The 27946-nt window shown below is 36.4% G+C and overlaps 3 protein-coding genes across 3 annotated transcripts; 1 reads left to right on the plus strand and 2 right to left on the minus strand.

Annotated features, from left to right (window-relative positions):
- The first annotated feature begins 2426 nt into the window (after positions 1-2426).
- Positions 2427-6025, plus strand: LOC129903505 (uncharacterized). The gene is made up of 8 exons (XM_055979067.1): positions 2427-2828; positions 3424-3756; positions 3934-4110; positions 4278-4388; positions 4538-4633; positions 4709-5223; positions 5306-5441; positions 5675-6025. The coding sequence occupies exons 1-8, from the start codon at positions 2427-2429 to the stop codon at positions 6023-6025; spliced, it is 2121 nt and encodes a 706-aa protein (XP_055835042.1).
- A 16219-nt stretch (positions 6026-22244) lies between these two features.
- Positions 22245-24588, minus strand: LOC129904519 (MDIS1-interacting receptor like kinase 2-like). Its single transcript, XM_055980083.1, has 2 exons — positions 22791-24588; positions 22245-22686 (listed from the first exon to the last, which is right to left on the minus strand). Exons 1-2 carry the CDS (start codon positions 24445-24447, stop codon positions 22340-22342), a joined length of 2004 nt encoding a protein of 667 aa, XP_055836058.1. The 5' UTR covers positions 24448-24588; the 3' UTR covers positions 22245-22339.
- LOC129903507 (probable leucine-rich repeat receptor-like protein kinase At1g35710) lies at positions 24530-26292 on the minus strand. Its single transcript, XM_055979069.1, has 2 exons — positions 24668-26292; positions 24530-24548 (listed from the first exon to the last, which is right to left on the minus strand). Exons 1-2 carry the CDS (start codon positions 26050-26052, stop codon positions 24530-24532), a joined length of 1404 nt encoding a protein of 467 aa, XP_055835044.1. The 5' UTR covers positions 26053-26292.
- Positions 26293-27946: the final 1654 nt, after the last annotated feature.

Consider the following 27946-nt stretch of genomic DNA (forward strand, 5'->3'; position numbering starts at 1 on the left):
TGTCTTAAGAAGTTAATGATCCACAAGTAATGTCTTATAAGACATAACTTATTTTCTACAGAACTTATGTCGATAAAGATATAAATTCAATTTCAGAACCCATAAAGTTATGTTGTAAAAGTCATAAATAAAAAATCTCTACACTTATGTCTTGCAAATTAGGTATTACACCACTTATTTTAGACAAGGCATGAAGTTCTCTAAACATATGCCTCGCGAAATTATGTCATAGTTAAAGATATTTTGACCCACAAATTTTATTAAAAATGAGGAGCAAATTAAATATTACCGATTTCAAGGGCAAAGATTAAAGACTGCCTTGAAATAGGGGCTATCCCTATTAAAAAAAATTCTAAATACTTGCCTGCACGGGGTGTTTATGCCTAACTAAACAAGTAAAATGCATATTATTTAACCATGGTAAGAAATTAAAAGTGTATATACAAAAAATGTTATCCATAAATTTTGAAGCATTTTTTGGAAATAAATTTTGACAATTGTTTGGCCATAATTTGTTTGGGTTTGGGGAAATTTTGAAAACCAAATCCCAAAATCTGCTAAAAACTTGTTTTAGGCCAAATATAGCTATTGATTTCATTTTAAATTTTAAAACTTACGCCAAATATTTATATATATTATAAAAAAAAGGGTAAATTACCCTTTTACACAACTTCCCTTAATATATTTACTTTTACTCCCATATACACCAAAAAATTTCCAAATTCCCTCCTTTTCCTTTCTCTCTCTAAAAGTCACTGATACATCCGCCCTATTCCTCTATTCTTGCCCTAATTTGCTCTTGTTTGTTAGTTACTCTTCAAGTGTTAATCAATTTCAAGGTTCCAAATAAGGTAATGTATCAATCTTTCCTTATATGGAATTTTAATTCATCCTCATTCAATATGATTTCTCCTAAAATTTGTATATTTTGATTTCTTCTGAAAATCTTTGAAAAATCTTCTAATTTTTTATCATTTGCTTTCTTCTGTAAATCTTTCTATTTGTGTTTCTCATACCTTAGCTTATACATATGGATTCCGTTCATGCTCTCAAACAGTCCACTAAAAATCAACGAATTCTTGTTTCTCTCGGGTCTGATTCGTCTTGGGAAGGTTACGACGAAGTTAGATCCAAACATCGTAACGATCCAGCAGTGATGAATAAGCTATGTGAGAATTTGAAGTTGAAAGCTACAGTTAAACATGCACCCAATGAAATAGACAAAAAGATTGAAGGGGTTACAACACGCCCTAATCTCCCAAAGGTATGTGTTCAATTAAGTTTTTTTGTTTTAGAATGAAAATTTTGTGAAGGTTTTAATATTTCTGATACATATCATTTATGTATCAGATACATAATATCTTTTTAAAAGGAAATCTTTTGGATATTTTTTATTTATGATACATCATGTTTAAGTGTTTGTTGTTTTAATTTTTAATGATTCTGATACATATACATTTATGTATCAGATACATATTATCTTTTTCAAATGTATTTTTTTTTGGAGATTTTCTATTTTTGATACATCATTATTAAGTGTCAGTTTCTGTTGTTTTAATTTTTTAATGACTCTGATACATATATATTTATGTATCAGATACATAATGTATTTTTCAAATGTAATTATTTGAGATTTACTATTTCTGACACATTATGTTTAAGTCTCAGTTTATGTTATTTCAAGTTTAATGATTCTGATACATCTACATTTATGTATCAGATACATAATGTATATTTCATATGAAATTTTTTGAGAATTACTAATTCTGATTCATCATCTTTAAGCCTCAGTATTTGTTATTTCAAGTTTTAATGATTCTGATACATATACATTTATGTATCAGATACATAATATTTTTTTCAAATGCAATTTTTTTAGAGATTTACTATTTCTGATACACCATGTGTAAGTGTCATTTTTTGATGTTTCAAGTTTTAATAATTCTGATACATATACATGTATGTATCAAAATATAATATATAATTGTTTCTGATACATCTTCTGTATGTATCAGAATCTCATCTTATGCATCAGATATGTTAATGCATATGATACATCGTATCCATGTATAGAGTTCAAGTTGTATTTAACCATTTTCATGTCAATGCAGGGAATGAAATACGTCATCAAGAAGATCTCGTCCCACCCATTGAGATTCGGAACGACATATAGGGCTAATTTTCTTGATGATTTTGAATCATCAATAGGTGAAGAAGGTATAAAGTTATTTAGGCAATCTATATTTGGTCACTACTTAGATATGCCAAACTGCAACTTTCAAGGGCAAATCATCAAATGCCTCTTACTTTTTGAGGTAGACCAAAAAAACAAAGAAGAACTGCACATTCGTCATGTGCAGGGTAATATACTGCGATTTAAAATAAATGATTTTGCTATCATTACTGGTTTGCGATGTACCGGTAATATGAATGACTTCAAGTATTCTGATGATCAAGCAAGTAGATTATTGTCTTTATATTTTCCTGGTGCCAAAAATGGGGTCAACAAAGCTCGTTTCGTTGAGCGTTTTCTGGTTGGAGGATGGAAAACAAACGAAGATGCCGTTCAGATGGTCATTCTCTATTTCATCCATACTTTTGTTTTTTCTCAACTAGGTGATGCACCTATATCGGTTGATGATTTCAAGATGGTAGAAGATGATAGTTATGAGCAATATCCATGGGGGAAATTAGCATATTCAAAATTGATAAAAGGAATGCGTCAGGAGTTTTCAAATGCCAAACAAATGTATCGTCTAGGCGGCATGCCATACGCTCTGAATGTTTGGATATATGAATGTGCATCTCAAGTTCCCTCTGAAATTGCTGTAAGAGTGGGTAATAAAATTCCCAGAATTCTTAACTAGTGTGTTGTCGCCGTGAAGCCAAAATTTGAGACCTTCATGTCTACCATCTTCAGTGAGGTACATGCTTTGAATATTATTCGTTTATGCACTAATTCATTATATATCCATGACCTTGATACAATATAATTTGATTCATAAAGTAGATGTATCAGCTCATATATTTATGTATCAGGATATAAATATATCAAGATATAATGTATCTTATACATATACTTTATATAACCTTTCTGATACATATAATTGTATGTATTAGAATGGTATTTACAGCTCATGAAAACTCATTTATCAGTATTTACAGCTCATGAAAACTCTATCTTATGTATCAAATTATAATGTATCAAGAATTACATCTCATGATACTTCTGCATGTATGTATCAGATAATGTTGTTTTTCTATCAGTTTAGCATGTATGAATGATTAATGTTTCTGATACATCATGTTTATGTATCAGCATTAACATGTATCAATTATTCAATTTTTTTGCAGTATCCATGCTCCAACATTGTCGAATCTCAACATGAAATGGAATCTATTATCGTTCATGACAGCCAATAGAAACATGAAGATTCAACATCGGCTGCCAAGGTCAATTTCAGAGAACCTCATGAAGTCACTGGATTTGAGGACTTTTCAACAACACCACCCACTGAATTTTTAAAGAGATCCAGGGATGTCGCTGAGACATCTTCTCCACCTCCTTCCAAGAGAATGAAGACTTCCCCTGCTAAAAAGCCAATTCAAGTAGAAACAACCAACATGCACAAGGATTTCTTACCACCAAATGAATTAGAAAATCTTGTTTCTCCTGACAATGAACCGGGGGCAAAGTCACCAAAGGAATCAGAAAAGCCTGTTTCTCCTGACAATGTACCAGGGGCGAAGTCAGCTGTAGGAGGTGAATCTTTTGGTCATTCGGATCGAATTATTCATATGCAATTCAAAGCATTAAAGAAGTCCATAAAGAAGTCTCTAAAGAGATATGTAAGTTATTACTTTAAGATGTATCACGTACAATATACTTTTAATTAGGTGATACATTCTGATTTTTCATATACATGTATTAAGGTTGACCGAAAGTTCAAGCGTTTGGAGAACAAAATGGATTCAAATCACATTGATCTTTTGAAAGACATCGATAGTATGGCGAACCGAATGACTGGCACATCATCTCAAGTTAAAAAAGATGATTTTGATCAATCATTCCATGTGGTTGAACAACAAGAAGCACCTACTGGATTGGAGGTGCACAATTTTGCAAATAAATCTGACCCACCCCAAAAAAATGACAAATCTAATGTCCAGGAAGATATTAAGGTACATACATCATGTAATATTTGATATTTATGCTTTTAAACTTCTGGATACTTTTTATTGTCATGTATCAAATGTAAATGTTATTATGTTTTCAGGGACCTGAACCATCCACCATGATAATTCAGGTGGACAACATATCGGAACAAAGCATTTCAACAGATGTTCCTGAATTATTTGATCAGCAAGTTTATTCTGATACATTAAAGGTAATGTATCAAAAACAAATTAATGAACAATTTGATTATATATATATATATTTTGTATAAGCTCTACCTCTTTAAATATATATATATATATATATATATATAGATATTTAGTACATATATATCATAACTAAATGTTATTATGTTTCCAGGAAGATGAACCATCCGTCAAGGATGTATCAGCACACCAAATGGAACCACAAAGAGCAGATACTGATCAGCTTATTGCTGATTCTGATACATTACAAGTAATGTATCAGATTCTTTACTGAGATAAAGTCAACATTATTAATTTTTTTAATGACGTTATACATTACGTATAGAACACTGGAAAGAAAGATAGAAGAGTAGCTGATGATAAATCTGCCAAAGTAGAAGAGCAAGTCGAGGAGATTGAAAAAGAAAAAATCAAACCAAGCACATCAGAATCCAATACTTCAGCACCATTTTTGATCGAAACTCTGGATGTGATAGATGCTCTAATATATGGACTTCCATTACCAGCCATGCCATTAACAGCTGTTAGTCATGAGCAAGTTCAGGATGAATGTCTATTATGCGATAGCCAGCTACCAACCACTCTTCCATCAAAAGCTAATGTATTGTCTGACGATGCGAAGACACCATCTCGAAGAAGTAGGATTCCTTCGAAGATCTTACAGTCGCCGTATCTTTCAAACTTTGGGTCAAGTGAAAAGGGAAAGGAAAATTTGTCAGATGTTACGCATCAGACACACCCTTTTGAAGGTTTTGGTATATGCTATCAACCCCCTTCCGAGCTTATCACAGACTACTCTCAATGGATAGATAAAGAACTTCTAAAATCACATGGCAACAAGTAAGTATGACATATTCAACTTATACCCATACAAGTCGTGTATTATATTTGTTATGTTATTAAACTACAAGTTTCCATTCAGGAATTCGAAGGAGGATCATTACAGATCTAAGTGCTCTTTATTCGGCTTTGAAAAAATGGACTTTGTTGTGGCATTTCCTAAAGATAAGAACTGGTTCTACCTAATGTCACAGCCGGACAGATGCTGGAACGATGAGGTAAAAATTTTATCATAAATAATATGATACAACTCATACTAACTACCTGATACATACATATTAATGTATCTGATACATAGATAGATAAATGTATCTAATACATACATAATCTGATACATGATGCTAGTTGTTATATAACTAATACTTTCTTAAAATGTGCAGCACATCGATGTAATATTTTACTACCTTTGGAAGAAATCGAAGATGCAGTTGAGCAATCAGTATCGATACAGGCAAACTGCATTTTCAAAAATTATATCGAATATGCACACACACACTACTATCACCTTCCACCTAGCATTTCTACACAAGAAGATATGGCAAGGGCCACTGTTACAACTCATCAAGAGAGATCCGTGAAGAACATAATAAGAGGTTTCTCAATACCAGCCGGTTTGCCCTGGTATTTGGTAGATGAGGTATACATTCCAGTAAACTGCGACATGGATTTTCATTGGGTTCTTGCGGTAGTTGTGTTGAAAGAGAGGTTGATACGTGTGTATGATTCATCGTCTAGACGAAGAAGTAGCAACCCTTCCCAAGAGATCCAAAAGATAGCAGCAATGCTACCAACATACTTGTAAGACAGTGGTTTCTTTGACAACAACGAACGTACTGATTGGTCGTCTCTTGATTCATACAAGGACAAATCAACCGGTAACATGCTTGAACCACATCACCCATTAGCAGTTGAGTATGTTGAAGGAATTGCGCAACAGGGAAATGGCAGCTTGTGAGTATTAATATCGGCTATGTATACCTAAATCATTCATATGTCAATTTTACTTTTTTTAAATTCATGTATTCCTTTATTTGCAGGGATTGTGGAGTTTTCCTGGCCATGTTTGCTGAATATCTTAGTGATGGAATTTCTATTCCAAATACCGGACTAAACGCTGAATTCTTCCATTCAAGATATGCCGCACTCTTATGGAGATATGGTTGTCAGAAGGCCATGGATGGTTATGTTAGCGATAACGACGATCCAAAAAAACCAAGGAGAGACATATCTCCAAACCAAGGAGAACTGATTGATGTCCAATAATTTTTTTTTGATAGTAAACATTTTAGGTGATTCTGATTCTTCCAATGTATCTGATACATAAACTGTAATGTATCAGATTTAGTATGTTTTAATATTTCCATACCTCAGATTTACTATGTTTTTCTCTGGTGTCAAAATGGAATATAAAATCAAAGTTTATGTTTTATACTCTACTGTATCAAACTTGTATCGAGTATAATATTCATAAGTGTCACATTTTTTGAATTCTGATACATGAATCAAGTTTTTTTATTATGATACATCATGCACATGTATCAGATTCTCATTTCTCAAGATTTATTGATTGTATCAGATTTAATATGTTTTAATATTTCCATACATCAGATTTACTATGTTTTTCTCTGGTGTCAAAATCAAATATAAAATCAAAGTTTATGTTTTATATTCTAGTGTATCAAACTTGTATTGAGTATAATATTCATAAGTGTCATATTTTATGAATTCTGATACATGAGATAAGTTTTATTTTATTATGATACATCATGCACATGTATCAGATTCTCATTTCTCAATATTTAATGATTCTGATACATTAATTTTTTGTATAAGAATTCTATGTCTCAAGAGTTAACGTATATGATACATCTTGCTTATGTATCAGATTCGTATTTATCAAGATTTACTGCATATGATAATCTACAACCTATATCAAATAGGATCTTATGTATCACCAACAACTCTTGTGTAATTATGGTTGTCGAAAAGACAAGAATGTTTATGTTTGGGAAAATAACGATCCAAAAAATAAACCATGTGAGATTTCATTAATCCAAGTCATGGCGAACCGATGGACGTCTTGTATTTTATTTTAAAAAAAATTGTAGCAATAAAATGTTCTAATCTTGATACATATCAACTGAAAAAAGATTTTTATATTTATGTCACGTGTCAAACTCAAATATAAAATATAATAATAGATGTTATTTTATGATTCAATTAGAATGTACACTGAGATACCACAAACATCATATCTATTTAGGAATGAAATTACAAGTCTTTCTGTTGTGGCCTTCGTGGCCACAACGTCCACAAGAATTTGTGCTACTTATTATTTTCTCATTAGCGAACTTTTTTCTCCCTTTCTTTGGTCTTCCTGGCATTCTTTTGTATATTGGCGGCAAGACAATTTCTTCCAAATTTTCCTTTGGAGCAGTCCAGTCTTTCTTATCTGGCATTAGAACCATTGGTAATTCATAAGTATTTGCCAACACCTCTGGTTTGTAGTAATCAGAACAATATGGGTGCAGGTCAGTAATGTTCTTGCTCTTCAACACTGCAATTGCATGTGGACATGATATCTCGTCTAGTTGAAATCTACCATAAGTGCATGTGTTTTCTCTCTAGACACACAATGTATCTTATACCTAATTCGTAAACAGAATAAAGATACTCTGATGAAGCAACAACCTGCAGGAATTATATTTCAAATTTATGTATCAGTACTACTTCCTCACATACACAAAAGGGTAATAATTATCACAGGATATACATATCAGATGAATCAACAGCCAACAAGAAATAAATTTCACATATATATATCAGAAAGTACGTATCAATTACAGAAATGATGTATCAGAACTGATGTATCAGTATGTATTTTAAACATGTTATGTTTATATGTGTCAGTACTTATGTATCAACTACACATTTGATGTATCCGAATTGATATATCAGTATATAATGAGCACAAGCTATACTTGAATGACGAAGCAACAAACTGATATAAATAAACTTCACATATATCTAATAGTACTTATGTATCATCTATACAAATAATGTATCTACACTGATGTATCAGTATATATTTAGAACAATTTATGCATAACTGATTAATCATCAGCCTGAAGGAAAATAATCTTTACATATATGTATCAGAACTTATGTATCAAATGTAGAACTTATGTATCATAATTGAAGTTTTATTATTTAATTAGCACATGTTATACATAACTGATGAATCATCAGCCACCAAGAAATAAATATCACATATATGTATCATAAAGTATGATTCAATTACAGAAATGATGTATCAGAACTGATGTATCAATATATATGTATCAGAAAGTATGTATCAGAAAGTATCTATCATGTACCAGAACTGATGTATCAGTATATATGTGTCAGAAAGTATGTATCATGTACCTTCATTCTCGAACACTTGATCGTGTTTGAAACTAGGATATCTTCGAATTTTCTACCCAAAGTATGTTTTGTATAATGCTATTTCTTTATTTTTGCAGTTCCAAGAACCAAATAACATTCTCGTTTGCTCTAAAAAGTCAATTATAGGCAGCTCTCGTGCTTCAACAAGACATCCATTGATACATTCTGCGATGTTAAAAGTCATCATTCTACCCCTGTTGACAGTGGCATGAACCCTTAACCACTTTTTGTATCCTGCATTTTTTAAATATTGTGCCACCCGTTGATCGATTCTTTCAACTTTGGCCATTAATTTATCGACTTCATCTTTTCGGTATGCCTTGGCCATTGAATAGAAGATGTCACTTAGTACAGCTTTGCTCCTTCTGTATTTAGTACACACATTTTTCCATATATGCCATATGCATGCAAAATGAGGAACATTGGGAAATACCATGCTTACACTCTTGATTATGCTTTCGTTCCTATCTGATACAACACACATATTATCCCTCTCTCCAAATGCATTCTTGAAATTCTGAAAAATCCACGTCCATAATGAATCATTTTCCGTATCAACAATATCATACGCCAACGGCAATATGCAACCTAATAAATCAATAATAGCGATATAATAGTTATTAGAATTCATCAGAATCACAACAAACGTGAAAAATGAGATGACACACTATTATTCAATAAGAAACAGTATAAGAAAGTAATACATGCCCCATCAAGTGTGCTAACTGATACAAACGTCCCTTTATAAGGTCCATCAAGATGTGCACCGTCAACAACAACTACTGGTCGATAAAACTGAAACCCCCTCATCAAGGGCCTTAACGCTATGAACAAATACATGAATTCATCAGTTGATGACTTGTGCATACTTATGTACGAATTTGGATATACGGTTTTTAGAATATGTATGTATACAGGCATGTGATGACCCGTTTAGTCATTTTGAGAATGAGTCATCTCTCTTCCATAAAATACTCTCTCCGAAAAAAAATGAAAATAAAAATTAAATTATAAATTTTAGACTATTCAGTAACTACGGTTATTTAGTTGAGGGGTAACTTTAGATAACTAATTTAATTGGTGGGCTAAAGTGTTAATTTATTTAATTTCATATACCACTTGACCTATTTATTAAAATAAGTTAAAGAAGGTTTTTATTTACAACACAATTAATTTTCAAACCCTCAGACTAAAGGAATTGAACGTGGCTTCGGCGGACGCTTCAGGTAATAGTCGGTTACGTTTTCTGCTAAGATTAATGATTGCATATATGAGTAAGGAATTAGTGTTATAATTCTAGATTGAAAAGAAAAAGAAGAAGAAGTAAAGGAATACCAAATTCTAGTGCTTTTGTCGTGAGTCTTGAACCTAGAATGAGAAAGTATGAGTGGAACATTCACTGCCAATGGTAAGGCAAAGATTAGTGAAGATTTCTAATCATTAAAAAAAGGAGTAAATGCCATGAATGGAAAGTTGTTCACGTATGTTCAATTGTCGCCACTGGTTTCGTAAACCAGGTGGTTTCAATTGTCAACAATTTTATTTTGTATCCCATTATAAATTAAGTTTTGATATATTGAGATAAGTAATTAAATGTTAGGCATATTATGTTATATAAATTCCATTAAATTTATGATATTGGGGAAATTAAGACTTAACCCTAGGCTTGAAATTTAGAAAATATAAGATTTGGTTTATTAATTGGCATCAAGATTTGGGAACTTGATTATAGATTTGTGTGAGTTTTGGGTCTAGGATAGATATGGGTGTTGTTAGTTTTGAAATCTTATTGTGGTTAATTATTTATTTAGATCATACTTATTTGGAAACCCAGCGAAAAGGGAAGGCTCAGGTCTCGGAGTAATTGCGTGATTATTTAAGGCAAGTGAATTTCTAAACCTCAGTTTAAGCTTATAGATGCTTGTATTTCCGTGTCATATATACTAGGGAGTAATGAAAAATTGAACTGGATTATTGAATGTATGATTGACCTTAAAAAAAAATGGAGATGAGAGTATAAAATGGTGATCTAAAGACATGTATTGGTGGAATTGATATGTTGTGATTTTGGACATGAGAAATGACTATGTTGATGTGAGATATGAAAAATTATTGTGGTTGTCATGTTATTATCGTGAATTATATGAACATGAATTGATTGCACTGGTTCTGACATATTGTGTTGATACTGAAAATGATATGAAACAAAAGGGGTCGGGCCACACGCTCCGTGGCAGGTATTATGAAATAAAGGGGTTGGGCCACACGCTCCGTGGCAGGTATTATGAAACAAAGGGGTCGGGCCACACGCTCTGTGGCAAGATATATGTATTGAGGGGATGGGCCACACGCTCCGTGGCAGGTTACATGGACAGAAATGTCCCCCATGGGTTCCGGACTGTGATTCAGCGGATGTGTACCGATAGGACAGACATGCATCATCTCATTGCATTTCATCGCATTTTGTTGATATTTGTGAATTTGTGTTTACCCCTATATTGCTCTGTGTATGTTGAACTTGACTTGGTATGATTCATTGATGAGAATTTATGGACTGTATTACTGTTGTTATTGTACAAGTGTAGAGTTGGGCTGATCTTATGCAGGTTGTAGTTAAGGAGGTTCGGTTGGAGGACAGGAGTACTTGTATCTATTAAGCTTTGCTTAGTTTTAGTTATCCACTTGCTGAGTACCGTGTTGTTTGGTACTCACCCCTTGCTTCCACACTTGTGTAGGTGGTGAGCCCGGACTTGCTTGATCTTCTAGCATTTTCTACTACATCTGAGGCTGTCATTCCGAGTGTCGAGGTAGCTGTCACATCTATCTAGCGGACACCTCTTGCTCTTTTATTATGTTTTAGTCCTACTCTAGAGACAAAGACATTATGACTGTATTTTCTTTCATACTTCGATAATATATTAGTGGCTTGTATACTTGACAACCAGTCTTGGGGGATTTTGGAGATTATTTATTTATTTTTGACTAAGCTAAACCTTGTTTTATCTCAATTACTTCCGCATTTACTTTCCGTTGAGTTTTAGGCTGACTTGTCTCGGTGGGTTGAGATGAGTGCCATCACACCCGGATTCGGGTCGTGACAAAGATAGTATCAGAGCCCCAGGTTCATAGGTCTCACGTGTATACAAGCCAAGTTTAAGTAGAGTCTTGCGGATCGGTACAGAGACGTCTGTACTTATCTTCGAGAGGCTATGAGGACTTTTAGGAAATTTTCCCTTTGTTCTTTCACTTTGTATCGTGCGTGTTGTGTTGGTACTGAATTTTTGCGTGTCCTTTCTGACAGATGGCCAGGACCAGAATTACAGCTAGAGGTAGAGGAAGGGAGGCACTTCCCGAGGTTGATGTTGGAACCCCAACTAGGGGTAGGGATAGAGGCCAAACTAGAGGCCGTGGTTGGGGTGTGGCGGCAGGCAGAGGTCGTGCCCGAGGGGCGGCACCAGCTAGAGGTCATGCTAGAGAGGCTTCTCTTGAGCCACAGATTGATGGTAGAGAGGAACATGTCCCTCAAAAGTCTACTACTGCACCATTGCTTCAGGCCACTTTGATACGAGTATTGGATGCGCTCGAAGGATTTAATCAGAGTGTAAGGGTGAATGGTACACCTGAGGGTTCTCAGACTAGAGCAGAAGCTCAGACCCCACGGCAGCATCACATTCCAATTGTTCAGGGTCCGATGGACCAGCCACCTACGGGACCTAGAGCGGATGAGGATAGAGTACAGGTAGGAGGAGCCCAAGTTGCACTTGTGCTCATGTTGACTGACGACGAGCAACGCCGATATGAGAGGTTCCGAAAAATGGACCCTCCACAATTTCAGGGTGGGAAGACTGAGGATGCACACGAGTTCTTGACCATGTGTCGAGAGTTGTTGGAGACAGTAGGGTTAGCTGAGACTCATGGAGTTCGTTATACTATACTACAGTTGTGTGGACCAGCCAGAGAGTGGTGGAGAGTGTATACGAGTTCCAGACCAGTTGGGTCACCCCAGATGACTTGGGATGAGTTTGCTAGTGCCTTTTATGACCGTTTTATCCCCTGGAGTGTGAAGGAAGAGAGCCAATTACGGTTTGAGAATTTGAGGCAGGAAGGACTTACAGTTGCTGAATATGAGACTCGTTTCTACCAGTTATCCAGACATGCCATGGCTGTCCTTCCTGATGAGACAGAGCGGATTCGCAGATTTGTGCGAGGACTGAACTATACTATTCGTACAACAGTTTTTCGACCGGCCCGTGAGGGCACTTCTTTCCAGTCTATTGTGGGTGCTGCCAAGGAGGCGGAGTTGATGGAGAGAGAAGAGTTCGGGGACCCCAAGAGAGCCCATGCTTCTGGTCAGTTTTCGGGTACCTCATCTGGAGGTAGAGGGTCCTATAGAGGAGGTGGTTCCTTTCAGCGTAGAGGACCAGTTCATGCATTTATGCCAGCTTATGAGGATGGTCAGACACCTCGTGGGTCCTACAGTACAGGTCAGAGTTACTAGAGGTCACAACAGAGGCCGATGAGCCAGGGTAGTTATACAAGTTCTGCAGGTTCATCGCAGAGGTTTTCGCACGGGAGAGTATGTTATACTTGTGGTGATCCAGATCATCTTTCATGGCAGTGTACATCTCAGGGTCGAGGAGGAACCCAGCCTAGTTCTTCAGTTTCAGTTAGAGGACCAGCGTCGCCGGTCAGAGGTCGAGGTAGAGCCCAGACTAGTAGAGGTGGTCGCACTCTTGGTAGGGGTGCTAGTGGTGCTATAGTCCCTCAGGGAGGAGGTAGAGGTGTTGGGCAAGTCGAAGGTAGTAGGGGAGCTCAGTGTTATGCTTTTCCAGGGAGATCCGAGGTTGAGGCTTCCAATACCGTTATCACAGGTATTGTCCCAGTCTGTCATCGACCTGCATCTGTATTATTTGATCCAGGATCTACATTTTCTTATGTGTCTGCCTATTTTGCATCTAACTTTGATTTGACATATGATCGTATGTCCGTGCCCGTTTATGTTTCTACACCCGTGGGTGAACCCTTAGTGGTGGATCGAGTATATCGATCCTGTCTTATTTCCTTGGCCGGGTATGATACTTGGGTAGATATGATTATTCTGGGGATGGTAGATTTTGATGTGATATTGGGTATGAATTGGCTTTCTCCTCATCGTGCTATTCTCGATTGTTATGCTAAAACTGTTACCTTAGCGATACCTGGTGCCCCGAGGATTGAGTGGAAGGGTACTAGTGGCTCCTATCCCGGTAAGGTTATCTCATATATTCGTGCTCAGAGGTTAATTGATAGAGGGTGTATGTCTTATTTGGACTTTATTCGGGATACCAGTATTGAGTCACCTCCTATAGATACTGTTCCAGTGGTTAAGGAGTTTTCTGATGTATTTCCTACTGATCTTCCTGGTATTCCTCCGGATAGGGATATTGATTTTGCTATTGACTTAGAGCCTGGCACTAAACCTATTTCTATTCCTCCATATCGCATGGCTACAGTTGAATTGAAAGAGTTGAAGGATCAGTTGCAAGACTTGTTGAGTAAGGGGTTTATTCGCCCTAGTGTGTCTCCTTGGGGTGCACCGGTTCTGTTTGTAAAGAAGAAGGGTGGGACTATGAGGATGTGTATCGATTACAGGCGGTTGAATAAGGTAACTATTAAAAATAAATATCCTCTTCCCCGTATTGATGATTTATTTGATCAGCTACAGGGAGCAGCATTGTTTTCCAAAATAGACTTGAGGTCTGGTTATCATCAGTTGAAGATTAGGGCATCAGATATTCCTAAGACAACTTTTCGGACTCGTTATGGTCACTACGAGTTTTTGGTGATGTCATTTGGGTTGACGAATGCCCCCGCAGCATTCATGGAGTTGATGAATGGAGTGTTCCGCCCGTACTTAGATTCTTTTGTGATAGTATTCATTGATGACATCCTGGTGTATTCCAAGACTGAGGCAGATCATGTCCGCCATTTGAGGTTGGTACTTCAGAAATTGAGGGAAGAAAAGTTGTATGCAAAGTTCTCCAAGTGTGAATTTTGGCTTGATTCTGTTACATTTTTAGGACACGTGGTGTCCAAAGAGGGGATTAGAGTGGATCCAGCTAAGATTGAGGCAGTTAGAGGTTGGACAAGGCCTACTTCTCCTACTGAGATTCGTAGTTTTGTGGGGTTAGCTGGTTATTATAGACGGTTCGTGCAGGGATTCTCCACTATTGCAGCTCCACTGACTAGATTGACTCAGAAGGCCGTGGATTTTCATTGGTCCGACGAATGTGAGGCGAGCTTCCAAAAGCTCAAGACTTTATTGACTTCGGCTCCTATTTTGATGCTACCCGAGGAAGGTGTGGGATTTACTGTATACTGCGATGCTTCTGGCATTGGGTTAGGCGGTGTGTTGATGCAGAAGGAAAAAGTGGTTGCTTATGCCTCGAGACAGTTGAAGGTCCATGAGAAAAACTATCCTACTCATGATTTGGAGTTAGCGGCTGTGGTTTTCGTGCTTAAGTTATGGCGTCATTACCTATATGGTGTGCATTGCGAGGTCTTCACCGATCATAGGAGTCTTCAGTATATATTCAGTCAGAGGGATCTGAACTTAAGGCAACGTAGATGGCTCGAGTTACTGAAGGACTACGACATAACTATTTTGTACCACCCAGGAAAAGCCAATGTGGTGGCGGATGCCTTGAGTAAGAAGTCCTCTAGTATGGGGAGTCTTGCCGCGATCCGAGTTGAGGAGCGACCATTAGCCAGAGATGTTCAGAGGCTAGCTAATAGCCTTGTCCGGTTGCAGATTTCAGAGGATGGTGGTGTTCTTGCCTTTATGGAGGCACGTTCTTCCTTGATTGACCAGATTCGGGAGAGACAGTTTCAGGATGAGAAGTTATGTATCATTCGAGACAAGGTATTAAGAGGTGAAGCTAAGGAGGCGATACTTGATTCGGAAGGTGTATTGAGGATTGACGACAGAATTTGTGTGCCTAAGGTGGGTGACCTGACTAGATTGATTTTGGAAGAGGCTCATTGTTCAAGGTATTCCATCCATCCGGGAGCGGCCAAGATGTATCATGATCTATGCCAGCACTATTGGTGGTGTGGGATGAAGAAGGACATCGCAGAGTTCGTATCCAAGTGTTTGACTTGCCAGCAGGTAAAGTGTGAGCACCAGCGGCCTGGGGGTGTGAGTCAGAGGATGCCTATTCCCACTTGGAAGTGGGAAATGATCACCATGGACTTCATTGTGGGTTTACCTCCCACCGTGGGTGGCTACGACTCTATATGGGTGGTGGTTGACAGACTAACCAAGTCTGCCCATTTTATTCCAGTTAAGGTAAGGTACACGACGGATAAACTAGCCCAATTGTATATTAGTCAGATCGTTCAGCTTCATGGTGTCCCAGTATCCATCATTTCGGATCGAGGTTCAGTATTTACTTCGCATTTTTGGCAGGCATTACAGTATGGTTTGGGCACTAGACTTGATATGAGTACTGCTTTTCACCCACAGACTGATGGTCAGTCCGAGCGGACGATCCAAGTGTTGGAGGATATGCTCCGAGCTTGTGTTATTGATTTTGGTGCTAGATGGGATCAGCACTTGCCCCTAGCGGAGTTTTCCTACAACAACAGTTATCACTCCAGTATTCAGATGGCTCCATTTGAAGCTCTGTATGGTAGGCGGTGTCGATCTCCTATCGGATGGTTTGACTTAGCTGAGATGGACTCCTTAGATACAGACTTGCTTAGAGATGCTATGGAGCAGGTTCGTAGGATTCAAGGTAGACTCTTGACAGCCCAGAGTAGGCAGAAGAGTTATGCAGACCGGAGAGTTCGACCATTGGAGTTCATGGTGGGCGATCATGTTTGGCTTCGAGTGTCGCCCATGAAGGGCGTGATGCGGTTTGGGAGAAAGGGCAAGCTCAACCCTCGTTTCATTGGCCCATTTGAGATTTTGGCGCGAGTTGGAGAGGTGGCCTATAGATTGGCCTTACCACCTAGATTATCGGCTGTGCATAACGTGTTTCATGTTTCCATGCTTCGGAAGTATGTTCCGGATGAGTCTCATGTGTTGTCACTCAATTTAGTGGAGTTGGGTCCAGACTTGACATTTGAGGAGGAGCCTATAGCTATTCTAGATAGGCAGGTTCGTAAGCTTAGAACCAAGGAGATAGCTTCAGTGAAGGTACAATGGAAGCACCGTTCAGTCGGAGAGGCGACTTGGGAGACAGAGGCTGATATGCGTGCCAGATATCCTCATCTTTTTGAATCTTCAGGTATATTCCTTTGCTTTATGTTCGGGGACGAACATGATTTTTAGTGGTGGATAATGTGATGACCCGTTTGGTCATTTTGAGAATGAGTCATCTCTCTTCCATAAAATACTCTCTCCGAAAAAAAAATGAAAATAAAAATTAAATTATAAATTTTAGACTATTCAGTAACTACGGTTATTTAGTTGAGGGTAACTTTAGAGAACTAATTTAATTGTTGGGCTAAAGTGTTAATTTATTTAATTTCATATACCACTTGACCTATTTATTAAAATAAGTTAAAGAAGGTTTTTATTTACAACACAATTAATTTTCAAACCCTCAGACTAAAGGAATTGAACGTGGCTTCGGCGGACGCTTCAGGTAATAGTCGGTTACGTTTTCTGCTAAGATTAATGATTGCATATATGAGTAAGGAATTAGTGTTATAATTCTAGATTGAAAAGAAAAGGAAGAAGAAGTAAAGGAATACCAAATTCTAGTGCTTTTGTCGTGAGTCTTGAACCTAGAATGAGAAAGTATGAGTGGAACATTCACTGCCAATGGTAAGGCAAAGATTAGTGAAGATTTCTAATCATTAAAAAAAGGAGTAAATGCCATGAATGGAAAGTTGTTCACGTATGTTCAATTGTCGCCACTGGTTTCGTAAACCAGGTGGTTTCAATTGTCAACAATTTTATTTTGTATCCCATTATAAATTAAGTTTTGATATATTGAGATAAGTAATTAAATGTTAGGCATATTATGTTATATAAATTCCATTAAATTTATGATATTGGGGAAATTAAGACTTAACCCTAGGCTTGAAATTTAGAAAATATAAGATTTGGTTTATTAATTGGCATCAAGATTTGGGAACTTGATTATAGATTTGTGTGAGTTTTGGGTCTAGGATAGACATGGGTGTTGTTAGTTTTGAAATCTTATTGTGGTTAATTATTTATTTAGATCATACTTATTTGGAAACCCAGCGAAAAGGGAAGGCTCAGGTCTCGGAGTAATTGCGTGATTATTTAAGGCAAGTGAATTTCTAAACCTCAGTTTAAGCTTATAGATGCTTGTATTTCCGTGTCATATATACTAGGGAGTAATGAAAAATTGAACTGGATTATTGAATGTATGATTGACCTTAAAAAAAATGGAGATGAGAGTATAAAATGGTGATCTAATGACATGTATTGGTGGAATTGATATGTTGTGATTTTGGACATGTGAAATGACTATGTTGATGTGAGATATGAAAAATTATTGTGGTTGTCATGTTATTATCGTGAATTATATGAACATGAATTGATTGCACTGGTTCTGACATATTGTGTTGATACTGAAAATGATATGAAACAAAAGGGGTCGGGCCACACGCTCCGTGGCAGGTATTATGAAATAAAGGGGTTGGGCCACACGCTCCGTGGCAGGTATTATGAAACAAAGGGGTCGGGCCACATGCTCTGTGGCAAGATATATGTATTGAGGGGACGGGCCACATGCTCCGTGGCAGGTTACATGGACAGAAATGTCCCCCATGGGTTCCGGACTGTGATTCAGCGGATGTGTACCGATAGGACAGACATGCGTCATCTCATTGCATTTCATCGCATTTTGTTGATATTTGTGAATTTGTGTTTACCCCTATATTGCTCTGTGTATGTTGAACTTGACTTGGTATGATTCATTGATGAGAATTTGTGGACTGTATTACTGTTGTTATTGTACAAGTGTAGAGTTGGGCTGATCTTATGCAGGTTGTAGTTAAGGAGGTTCGATTGGGAGGACAGGAGTACTTGTATCTATTAAGCCTTGCTTAGTTTTAGTTATCCACTTGCTGAGTACCGTGTTGTTTGGTACTCACCCCTTGCTTCCACACTTGTGTAGGTGGTGAGCCCGGACCTGCTTGATCTTCTAGCATTTTCTACTACATCTGAGGCTGTCATTCCGAGTGTCGAGGTAGCTGTCACATCTATCTAGCGGACACCTCTTGCTCTTTTATTATGTTTTAGTCCTACTCTAGAGACAAAGACATTGTGACTGTATTTTCTTTCGTACTTCGATAATATATTAGTGGCTTGTATACGTGACAACCAGTCTTGGGGGATTTTGGAGATTATTTATTTATTTTTGACTAAGCTAAACCTTGTTTTATCTCAATTACTTCCGCATTTACTTTCCGTTGAGTTTTAGGCTGACTTGTCTCGGTGGGTTGAGATGAGTGCCATCACACCCGGATTCGGGTCGTGACAAGGCAGCTGTCTATATCCATCAGCAGGTTTTCCCCTTAACATCTGCAAAGCATGCTCTTTTGAACGTCATGCCTGTTGATAGGTAATATCAATTCCATACGCTGATTTAATATCCTCTCGTATATCATTATGGGTGACAATTCTCTTATGATTAACCAATTTAGGGGCTGTGAATGCACTAACAAAAGCCTTTGTAGCATGAACTTTGTTGAAAATCCTATCTCTCAGTGCACATAAATGTTCACTATTAAAATATCTAACTTTGAATATATCCGATTTTTTCCAACATGAAGCTTTCATTCTCCAACAACATCCTTCTGAAAGGCATACTAACACATAACTGCAATTGTATTAAAAAAATGACATGTATCATATCAATATTTTTTCATTTATAATATCAACAAATACAGTGACATACTGATAGGAAGTGTGTCAACCCATGTACTTGATACATGCTTCTTTGTATGTATTGTTAAAAAAAAACATCTGATACATAGAGTATTATGAACCTGATACATACTGACAGCATTATTATCATTTTTTAACTGAGTTACAGGAATGGAGTTTTGATGTATCATGACATGAAAAATTATTTTATTTTAAGAATGTATCAGATACAGACAGTAATATGTATCTGATACATACTGTTGGATACTATCCAACATCAAAATTTCCAAATGCAGAAATGGAGTTTTGATGTATCATGACATGAAAAATTATTTTATTTTAAGAATGTATCAGATACACACAGTAATATGTATCTGATACATACTGTTGGATACTATCCAACATCAAAATTTCCAAATGCAGAAATGGAGTTTTGATGTATCATGACATGAAAAATTATTTTATTTTAAGAATGTATCAGATACACACAGTAATATGTATCTGATACATACTGTTGGATACTATCCAACATCAAAATTTCCAAATGCAGAAATGGAGTTTTGATGTATCATGACATGAAAAATTATTTTATTTTAAGAATGTATCAGTTACACACAGTAATATGTATCTGATACATACTATTGGATACTATCCAACATCAAAATTTCCAAATGCAGAATATGCGCATACCTTTTACTGTCGGATCTTTTAACCTTGAAATTAAATTCATTATTGATTTTGTATTTGGCCATTACATCAACTAGAGTTGCTTTATCCTTATAGAATTGATTCTCCTTCACTTCCGCACCATTTGTATCATCTATGTAGTTCGTCAACTCCAATTCTGCTATATAACAACTTGTAACTTTACCAGATTCTTCTAAACCAAAATTGTGGGACTCCAGATGTACTGTCGAATTCGCATTTGATTCGGCACAAACGATTGCTCCAGATGTACTGTCGAATGATTTTATCTCATATCTTTTTATATCAAAGTTTGATATGCACGGGGGATAATTCACGAAACCAGGCTCTTTCTTCTTCAACTCTATGTAAAGATTAACACCCATATCATTACGAATATATATTGGCGACGAGTTACCTTCAACTATGTATCGGATTTCAATTTCTTTCTCTGATTCATCCACACTCAATTCAGCAGCGATTGCTGCTTTTAAATTTGAGTAAGATACATTGTCACCGACAACGATTCCATCACTTTTGTATTGTTCATAAGTAATATCGGATTGCCAAACTCCAGAATGTCTCAGTAGTATCGGGATATTCATATCGATTAATTGATGAAACGCGAAGTTTGCTTTGAATTGATGCTCTGTTGTTTTCCTTGTAGTCGATGCTCTGACTTTTGGCTTCAAAATTCATCTACATAACTGTCGCCTTCTTTAATAGATCAGTAATTGATATAAAGAGCCAATCTTTTATCTATAAATAGCTGATGTGCATTAACTATTCTATAGCTAAAGTTATGTATCAGATACATAACTTATGTATCAGCAAAAGTTGAAAAATAATTGAAATCAACTTCGGTATGAATTGATGCTCTGTTTTTTCCATTCGAGACGACGCTATGTTTTTTGGCTTGAATCTTCATGGACATAACAATTGTTTTTTTTAACAATTGATGTATCATATACATAACTGATCTATCAGATACATAACCCAAACTGGAAAAAAAAATGGAAACGAAGTTGGTTTGAATTTATGCTCTGTTTTTTTTGGCTTAAATCTTCAACTGCACAACCGTTCTTTTTTTAACCAAATTAATCCCATTAATTAGATCACTAATTGATTTGAAGAACCAATCATCCCTTATATTAAGATACTATTCATAAATAGATGATCTTCATTAATTACTGATTGGATAATTGATGTATCAGATACAAATCTAATGTATCAGAAAAGTTGAAAAAAAGGGGATATCGGGTAATTTTGATACAATGAGGGATGTATAGTAATTAAACTTTTCCATTATGGGATTTAGGTAAAATTTACAAAAAAAAATCCATCTATTTATGAACCCAAGTATAATTTATATCTAACCTTTCTAGTCATCGGTTTGATATGGAAATTCATTCACTCCGTAAGAGATGATTCATAAAATGTGGAAAGATTATATTTAAAATAGTTATAAGTTACTATGTTATTATTTATTTTTTCACTAATGGATCTTCATAGGTAATTGTAATAGCTAATAATTGTGTTATTAATAGTATTTAGTAAAATATTGTGTTGCAATTTTAGGATATGTATTAACTAGTTCATTATAAAAATAATAATTTTGCCCCAAACTTAATTATGCGTATTTTTGATAGTTTTAGAACTTATGGATAAAAGACATGTTTCATTTTATTTTTTTAAAGGTGAAATATGTTTTCCGAAAACAGTAAATTAAAAACAAGGAGCTGGAGTTGGTCTTTTAACAGATTTCAGAAAGAGTCATATTTCAGAAAAATTATGGCAGGACGAATTTATGGTTATTAACAACAGTGACTAGTATGGTATTTGCTTGGATCAATCATGGCCAAAAGGAAACTTTTAAGAGTCGCAAACCAAAAGACTAGTAAATCATTAAAACTAGAGTTCCTGCATATGTTTTACAGAACAGTCGAAAGCAACAAAAAATGCAACAACTTGAATTCTTGATTTTTTCTGAAGGCCAAAGAAGCAGAAGAAATTTATTTCTCTAGTGAAATATCTCCAATATTTTACAACCACAATTTCTGTTTATTGAGATGTTAGTTTGATACATATCAGGGATTATGTAGCTCGCCTTACATGGGGATTTCTCTGACGAGTATGTGGACGTGCATCCATTGATGATAACTTATGAGATATGAAGTGCATTGTTGGCCTTGATTTTGGAGTTTCAAGCAAACAAGAGCATGCTAGCTTGATGATAAAAACCAAAACCTCTTTTACTCTATCTTCAGGATATGGAAGACGTTCATCCAGCAAATCGCTAAGCTGCTCATGATCTATAATCGATGAATTTGCTAGCACAGTAATGTATTCCCCAAGATGCTTTCCTCTGATTATCTCCAATGATAATACTCCAAAGCTATACACATCACACATTTGCGTAACCTTCATAGTATATGCAAGCTCTGAACAATACAATTTCCAAAACAATATTAACAATTTAAATGTGTTAATGAGATAAACACAATGGAGTGTTTGGCTATAGTTCATGAAATATTTAAAAACTTACCAGGTGCAACATAGCCATATGTGCCTGCTAGCGTAGTGCAGTTGGATGAGTCTGGCTTGAGAAGCTTAGCTATGCCAAAATCTGAAACACGAGCTTCATACTCGGAGTCAAGCAAAACATTACTGCTTGATATGTCTCGATGAACAATTGGTGGTGAACAATCCTGGTGCATGTAAGATAAAGCAAAAGCAACACCTTTGATGATATTCACCCTTTTAAGCCAATCCAATTTCTTGGACTCAACTTCATTGCTCAAAATACTAGACAAACTCCCCCTCTCCACATACTCATAAACCAAGAATGAGTGATGTGCATTCGAACAATAGCCGTAGAGGTTCACAATGTTCCGGTGCTTGATCCCAGTCAATGCCCTTACTTCATTCATGAAGCTTTTGGGATGTGTATTCTCAAATGAAGAATGAAGTCTCTTCACAGCTATATTCCCTAATGATGGAAGGTTTACCTTGTAAGCGCTTCCGTGTCCTCCCTGCCCGATGCAAAATTTTGCATCAAACTCTTCTGTGGCGTTTAAGATGTCCCTGTACAATGCCTTTCCATCTAACATGGATATTGAAAGCCAACCATCATCCCTTCTTTCAACATCTCCAATTTTCCTTCTTTTATCACACATAAACGGAACACCAATGAAAACACAGAGTAGAACTAGTGCTCCCATAACAGGAAGTACAGTGATGAGGATGAGTTTACTTCCCTTCGCCAATGAGTGCTTCTTCACCACAGAAGATGGTCTTTTGCAGGGCTGAAATCCAGTTACATTGCCGCAAAGACCTTTATTACCTTCTAATGAAGCATTAATAAAAGCTTTATTATTAGGGATTGAACCCTCCAACTCATTGTATGACAATACGACATCCTGCAAACCAGTCAAACTTTCGAGTTCTTCCGGAATGCACCCAGATAGGCCATTGTGGGAAAGATTTAAGTTTACCAACACCTTCAAATTGGCTAACTGAGGGGGCATATCTCCAACCAGAAGATTATGGCTCAAATCAAGTACATTAAGCTGAGTTATCCTCCCTATCTCCATTGGAATATTTTGGCCAAATTTGTTATTGCTCAGGTTCAACTGAAACAAGTGCATGAAATCTCCTATAAACGTTGGGATCGACCCATTCAATCTGTTGTCTGACAGATCGAGGGACTCTAACTTTATCAGTGACCCAAGTTCCCGAGGCATATTGCCTGAAATATAGTTGTTTTGCACAAAAAGATTAACCAGAGAGGTTAATTTTCCAAATTCCTTTGGAATCTGCCCAATCAAATGATTAGATGAAAGATCTAGTCCTAGAAGCCCTTTGATGTTTCCAATTTCTTGTGGTATGCTGCCACCAATGTTATTTCTGGCTATCCGCAGATCAGTCAATTTTTTGCATTTCCCCCAGTTGCTGCTGAGTTCACCATGAAAATCATTGTCACTCAAATCAATGAACAGAAGCCCTGGATGGATGCCAAATGCATCAGATAAATTCCCACTAAAACTGTTGTTATCGAAGCGAACCCTTTTCAAACTCCAGCACTTGCTCAAGCTTCTTGGGATTGGCCCTGTAAGATTGTTACTATTGACTGTTAAGTTCTCAAGTTTCCCACCTTGGCAAAGCCGCTCGGGCAACTGGCCTGATAAGTCATTGCGAGACATTGACAGGGAAACCAAGTTATCCAAATATGCAAGTTCGTTTGGAATGGGACCAGAAAGTTGGTTAGAATAAAGGCGCAGAGTTTCAAGCTCCGTTAAATCGCCTAAAGTGGTTGGAATTGAACCACTAAGCTGATTATCGGATAGCTCCATCTCATTGAGGTTTTTCAAATTCCCCAACTCACTAGGAATGGGACCAAAAATTTGGTTAGAATGAAGGTACAGAATTTTGAGGCCAATTAAATCGCCTAAAGTGGTTGGAATTGAACCACTGAGCTGATTATGGGATAGCTCCATATCATTGAGGTTTTTCAAATTCCCCAACTCACTAGGAATGGGACCAGAAAGTTGGTTAGAATAAAGGTACATAGTTTTGAGCTCCGTTAAATCGCCTAAAGTGGTTGGAATTGAACCACTAAGCTGATTATCGGAAAGCATCATATCATTAAGGTTTTTCAAATTCCCCAACTCACTAGGAATGGGACCAGAAAGTTGGTTAGAATCAAGGTACAGAATTTTGAGGCCAGTTAAATCGCCTAAAGTGGTTGGAATTGAACCACTAAGCTGATTATCGGATAGCTCCATCTCATTGAGATTTTTCAAATTCCCCAACTCACTAGGAATGGGACCAGAAAGTTGGTTAGAATAAAGGTACATAGTTTTGAGGCCAATTAAATCGCCTAAAGTGGTTGGAATTGAACCACTAAGCTGATTATTGTTTAGCTCCATAACATTGAGGTTTTTCAAATTCCCCAACTCACTAGGAATGGGACCAGAAAGTTGGTTAGAATGAAGGTACAGAATTTTGAGGCCAGTTAAATCGCCTAAAGTGGTTGGAATTGAACCACTAAGCTGATTAAAGGATAGCTCCATATCATTGAGGTTTTTCAAATTCCCCAACTCACTAGGAATGGGACCAGAAAGTTGGTTAGAATAAAGGTAGAGAGTTTCAAGCTCCATTAAATCGCCTAAAGTGGTTGGAATTGAACCACTAAGCTGATTATCGGATAGCGCCATATCATTGAGGTTTTTCAAATTTCCCAACTCATTAGGAATGGGACCAGAAAGTTGGTTAGAATAAAGGTAGAGAATTTTGAGGCCAGGCAAACCAGAAAGATTATTACTCTGTAAAAATAAATTCTCAAGTGACTTCATTTTCCCTATTTCTGCAGGAATTGAACCAGAAAGTTTACTATGGGATAGTGAGCCGATTTGAGGTGGGATTTTGCCTGAAAACTTATTAGACGACAAGTCAAGATAGACAAGATTAGTGAGGTTTCCTATTGCAGGGGGGATGATACCAGAAAACTGGTTCATGCTAAGATCAACATATTGAAGAAACGGGAGAGATGAAAATGGAAAATCATAGAGTGTACCAACAACACTAGAATTCGTAATATTCAGCCTGTTTATCCGACCATTAAAGCACATAACTCCATACCAATCCCTGCATGAATCAGTACTTAGTGTCCATGAAGCCAATAAGGAATTATTTTGGTTTAGGAAAGTTGCTTTCCATTTGAGGAGAGCAGTTGCTTCCTCAGTGGAAGCAAAAGTAACAGTGAAGAGAGTGAAAAACTGAAGGAAATAAAATATTCTGGGAATCATCTTGAAGGATAAAAGATTTCAGTTGTTTGTTTTTGTTATTGATTACTTGTGCAGTTATAGTTTTATATTGCAGTGAATCACTACAAGTCTTGCTGAGTTTCACTACAAGTCTTGCTGAGTTTAATTCTCAGCTTGTAAAACACGGGTAGAATTAGAACGACTTGGAAGTCAATGAGTCACTGTTCGTGTAAGTATATACCAACGAATTAAAAGTCATTTCGTAATTGACGGGCTACAAGTCATTGCACAATTTACATTTCAAATAGTCTGGTCTTTAATTTTTATCTTTTAAGAATCGAACTTATGCTTAGTGGGCATAAATTCATGCAGTGAAAGTTCCACGAGAGTAATATTTGTTACGAGGATAAAAATTAAATACCAACACAAAATTTTAAGAACATAAGTGCCAATGACCCTGTCAATAGTGCTTGTAGCGTTTTAGCCAGTCATGTAGTACAGAATGTTGTAAATATGTTTAGAGGAATTTTCATAAATAGCTTTAGTTTGAACCATAATTATGAATAATAGCTATAGTTTGTATAATTACAATTTATAGCAATAGTTTTAAAGAGGAGGGAGACGAGCAAGAGCGAGAGAGATAGAGGAGAAAGCCAAATAGTCTGTATCTCAAATGCAACTTGTATCTCAAAATTAAAATTGAAATACACAGATACGCAATTTCCTCTCTCTCTCTTCCAAACTCGCACACAGATACACAAATACATATAATAGCTTTAAAACTAAATCATAGATACACATATACACATTACATCACCTCTAAAACAAATACATACACACAGTTTTGTATCAATTTTTTGTGATAAAAATTAAAGACCAATACAAAAATTTAAGAACATAAGTGCAAATGACCCTGTCAATAGTTGTATCATTTTTGCGGGCCATGTTGCACGGGATGTCGCAATTTTTGTTGAAATTTTCAAAAAATAGCTATAATTTGAACCATAATTATGAATAATAGTTATAATTTGCGTAATTACAATTCATAATAAAGTAGGTAGTAGCTTAAATAACACACGACTTGTGAGTCAATGGATGTAATTCTCAGCTTGTAAAATACGGGGTAGACTCGGAACGACTTGGAAGTCAATGAGTTACTGTTCATGTAAGTGTGGTACTTAGCCTTAAATTAAGATGAGGAAATATATCGGGAGATCTCCAAAAATATAATCAAAAGTCATTTTGTAATTGACGAGCTAATGGACATGCAATAGAAAGAAATTAAACAACTTGCCTTTCAAAAAAGCTTATTTTTAATTTGTCTTTTAATAATAAAACTTATGCTCAGTGGGCATAAGTTCTCAAGTCATGCAGTGGGATATTATGACGTAAAAAAATAAACTTATGCCTGCAAAAGTTGTTTGTCATGAAGAAAAAAATTGAAGTCCAACACAAACTTTTAAGAACATAAGTGTCAATGACCCTATCAATAGTTGTATCATTTTTCGGACCATGACTGCGGAATGTTGCAATTTTTGTTGGGATGGCCCAAGAAGAAGAAATGTCTCACAGTTTTTGTTCGGATGGCTGAAATTTGTAGCGCTTGGAAGTGAGAAGAAAAAGAGCAGCACAAAATGTGGCAAGTCTCGAGTATTACAAACTTCCAGCTATTATAGATATAAACTTACCAATGTTTACATCAAACCATAATTTGTATTATTAGATACAAATCATTAAACATAGATTAAGTGATAAAAGTATATGTGCAAACAAGTCATGCACCTATTGGTTTATTGTAAACACCAAATGTGAAAATATTTCACCAATAAGATTTATATGGGGAATTCTTCAATTGGCTAAGGCAGACAGTAAAAAGACAGAAGAAATTATAAATGTCCCCACTCCACGCGCAGCAAACCTGACATCTCTTGGCAGG

This window comes from Solanum dulcamara, chromosome 9, assembly GCF_947179165.1.
Source record: "Solanum dulcamara chromosome 9, daSolDulc1.2, whole genome shotgun sequence".
Lineage (NCBI taxonomy): Eukaryota > Viridiplantae > Streptophyta > Magnoliopsida > Solanales > Solanaceae > Solanum > Solanum dulcamara.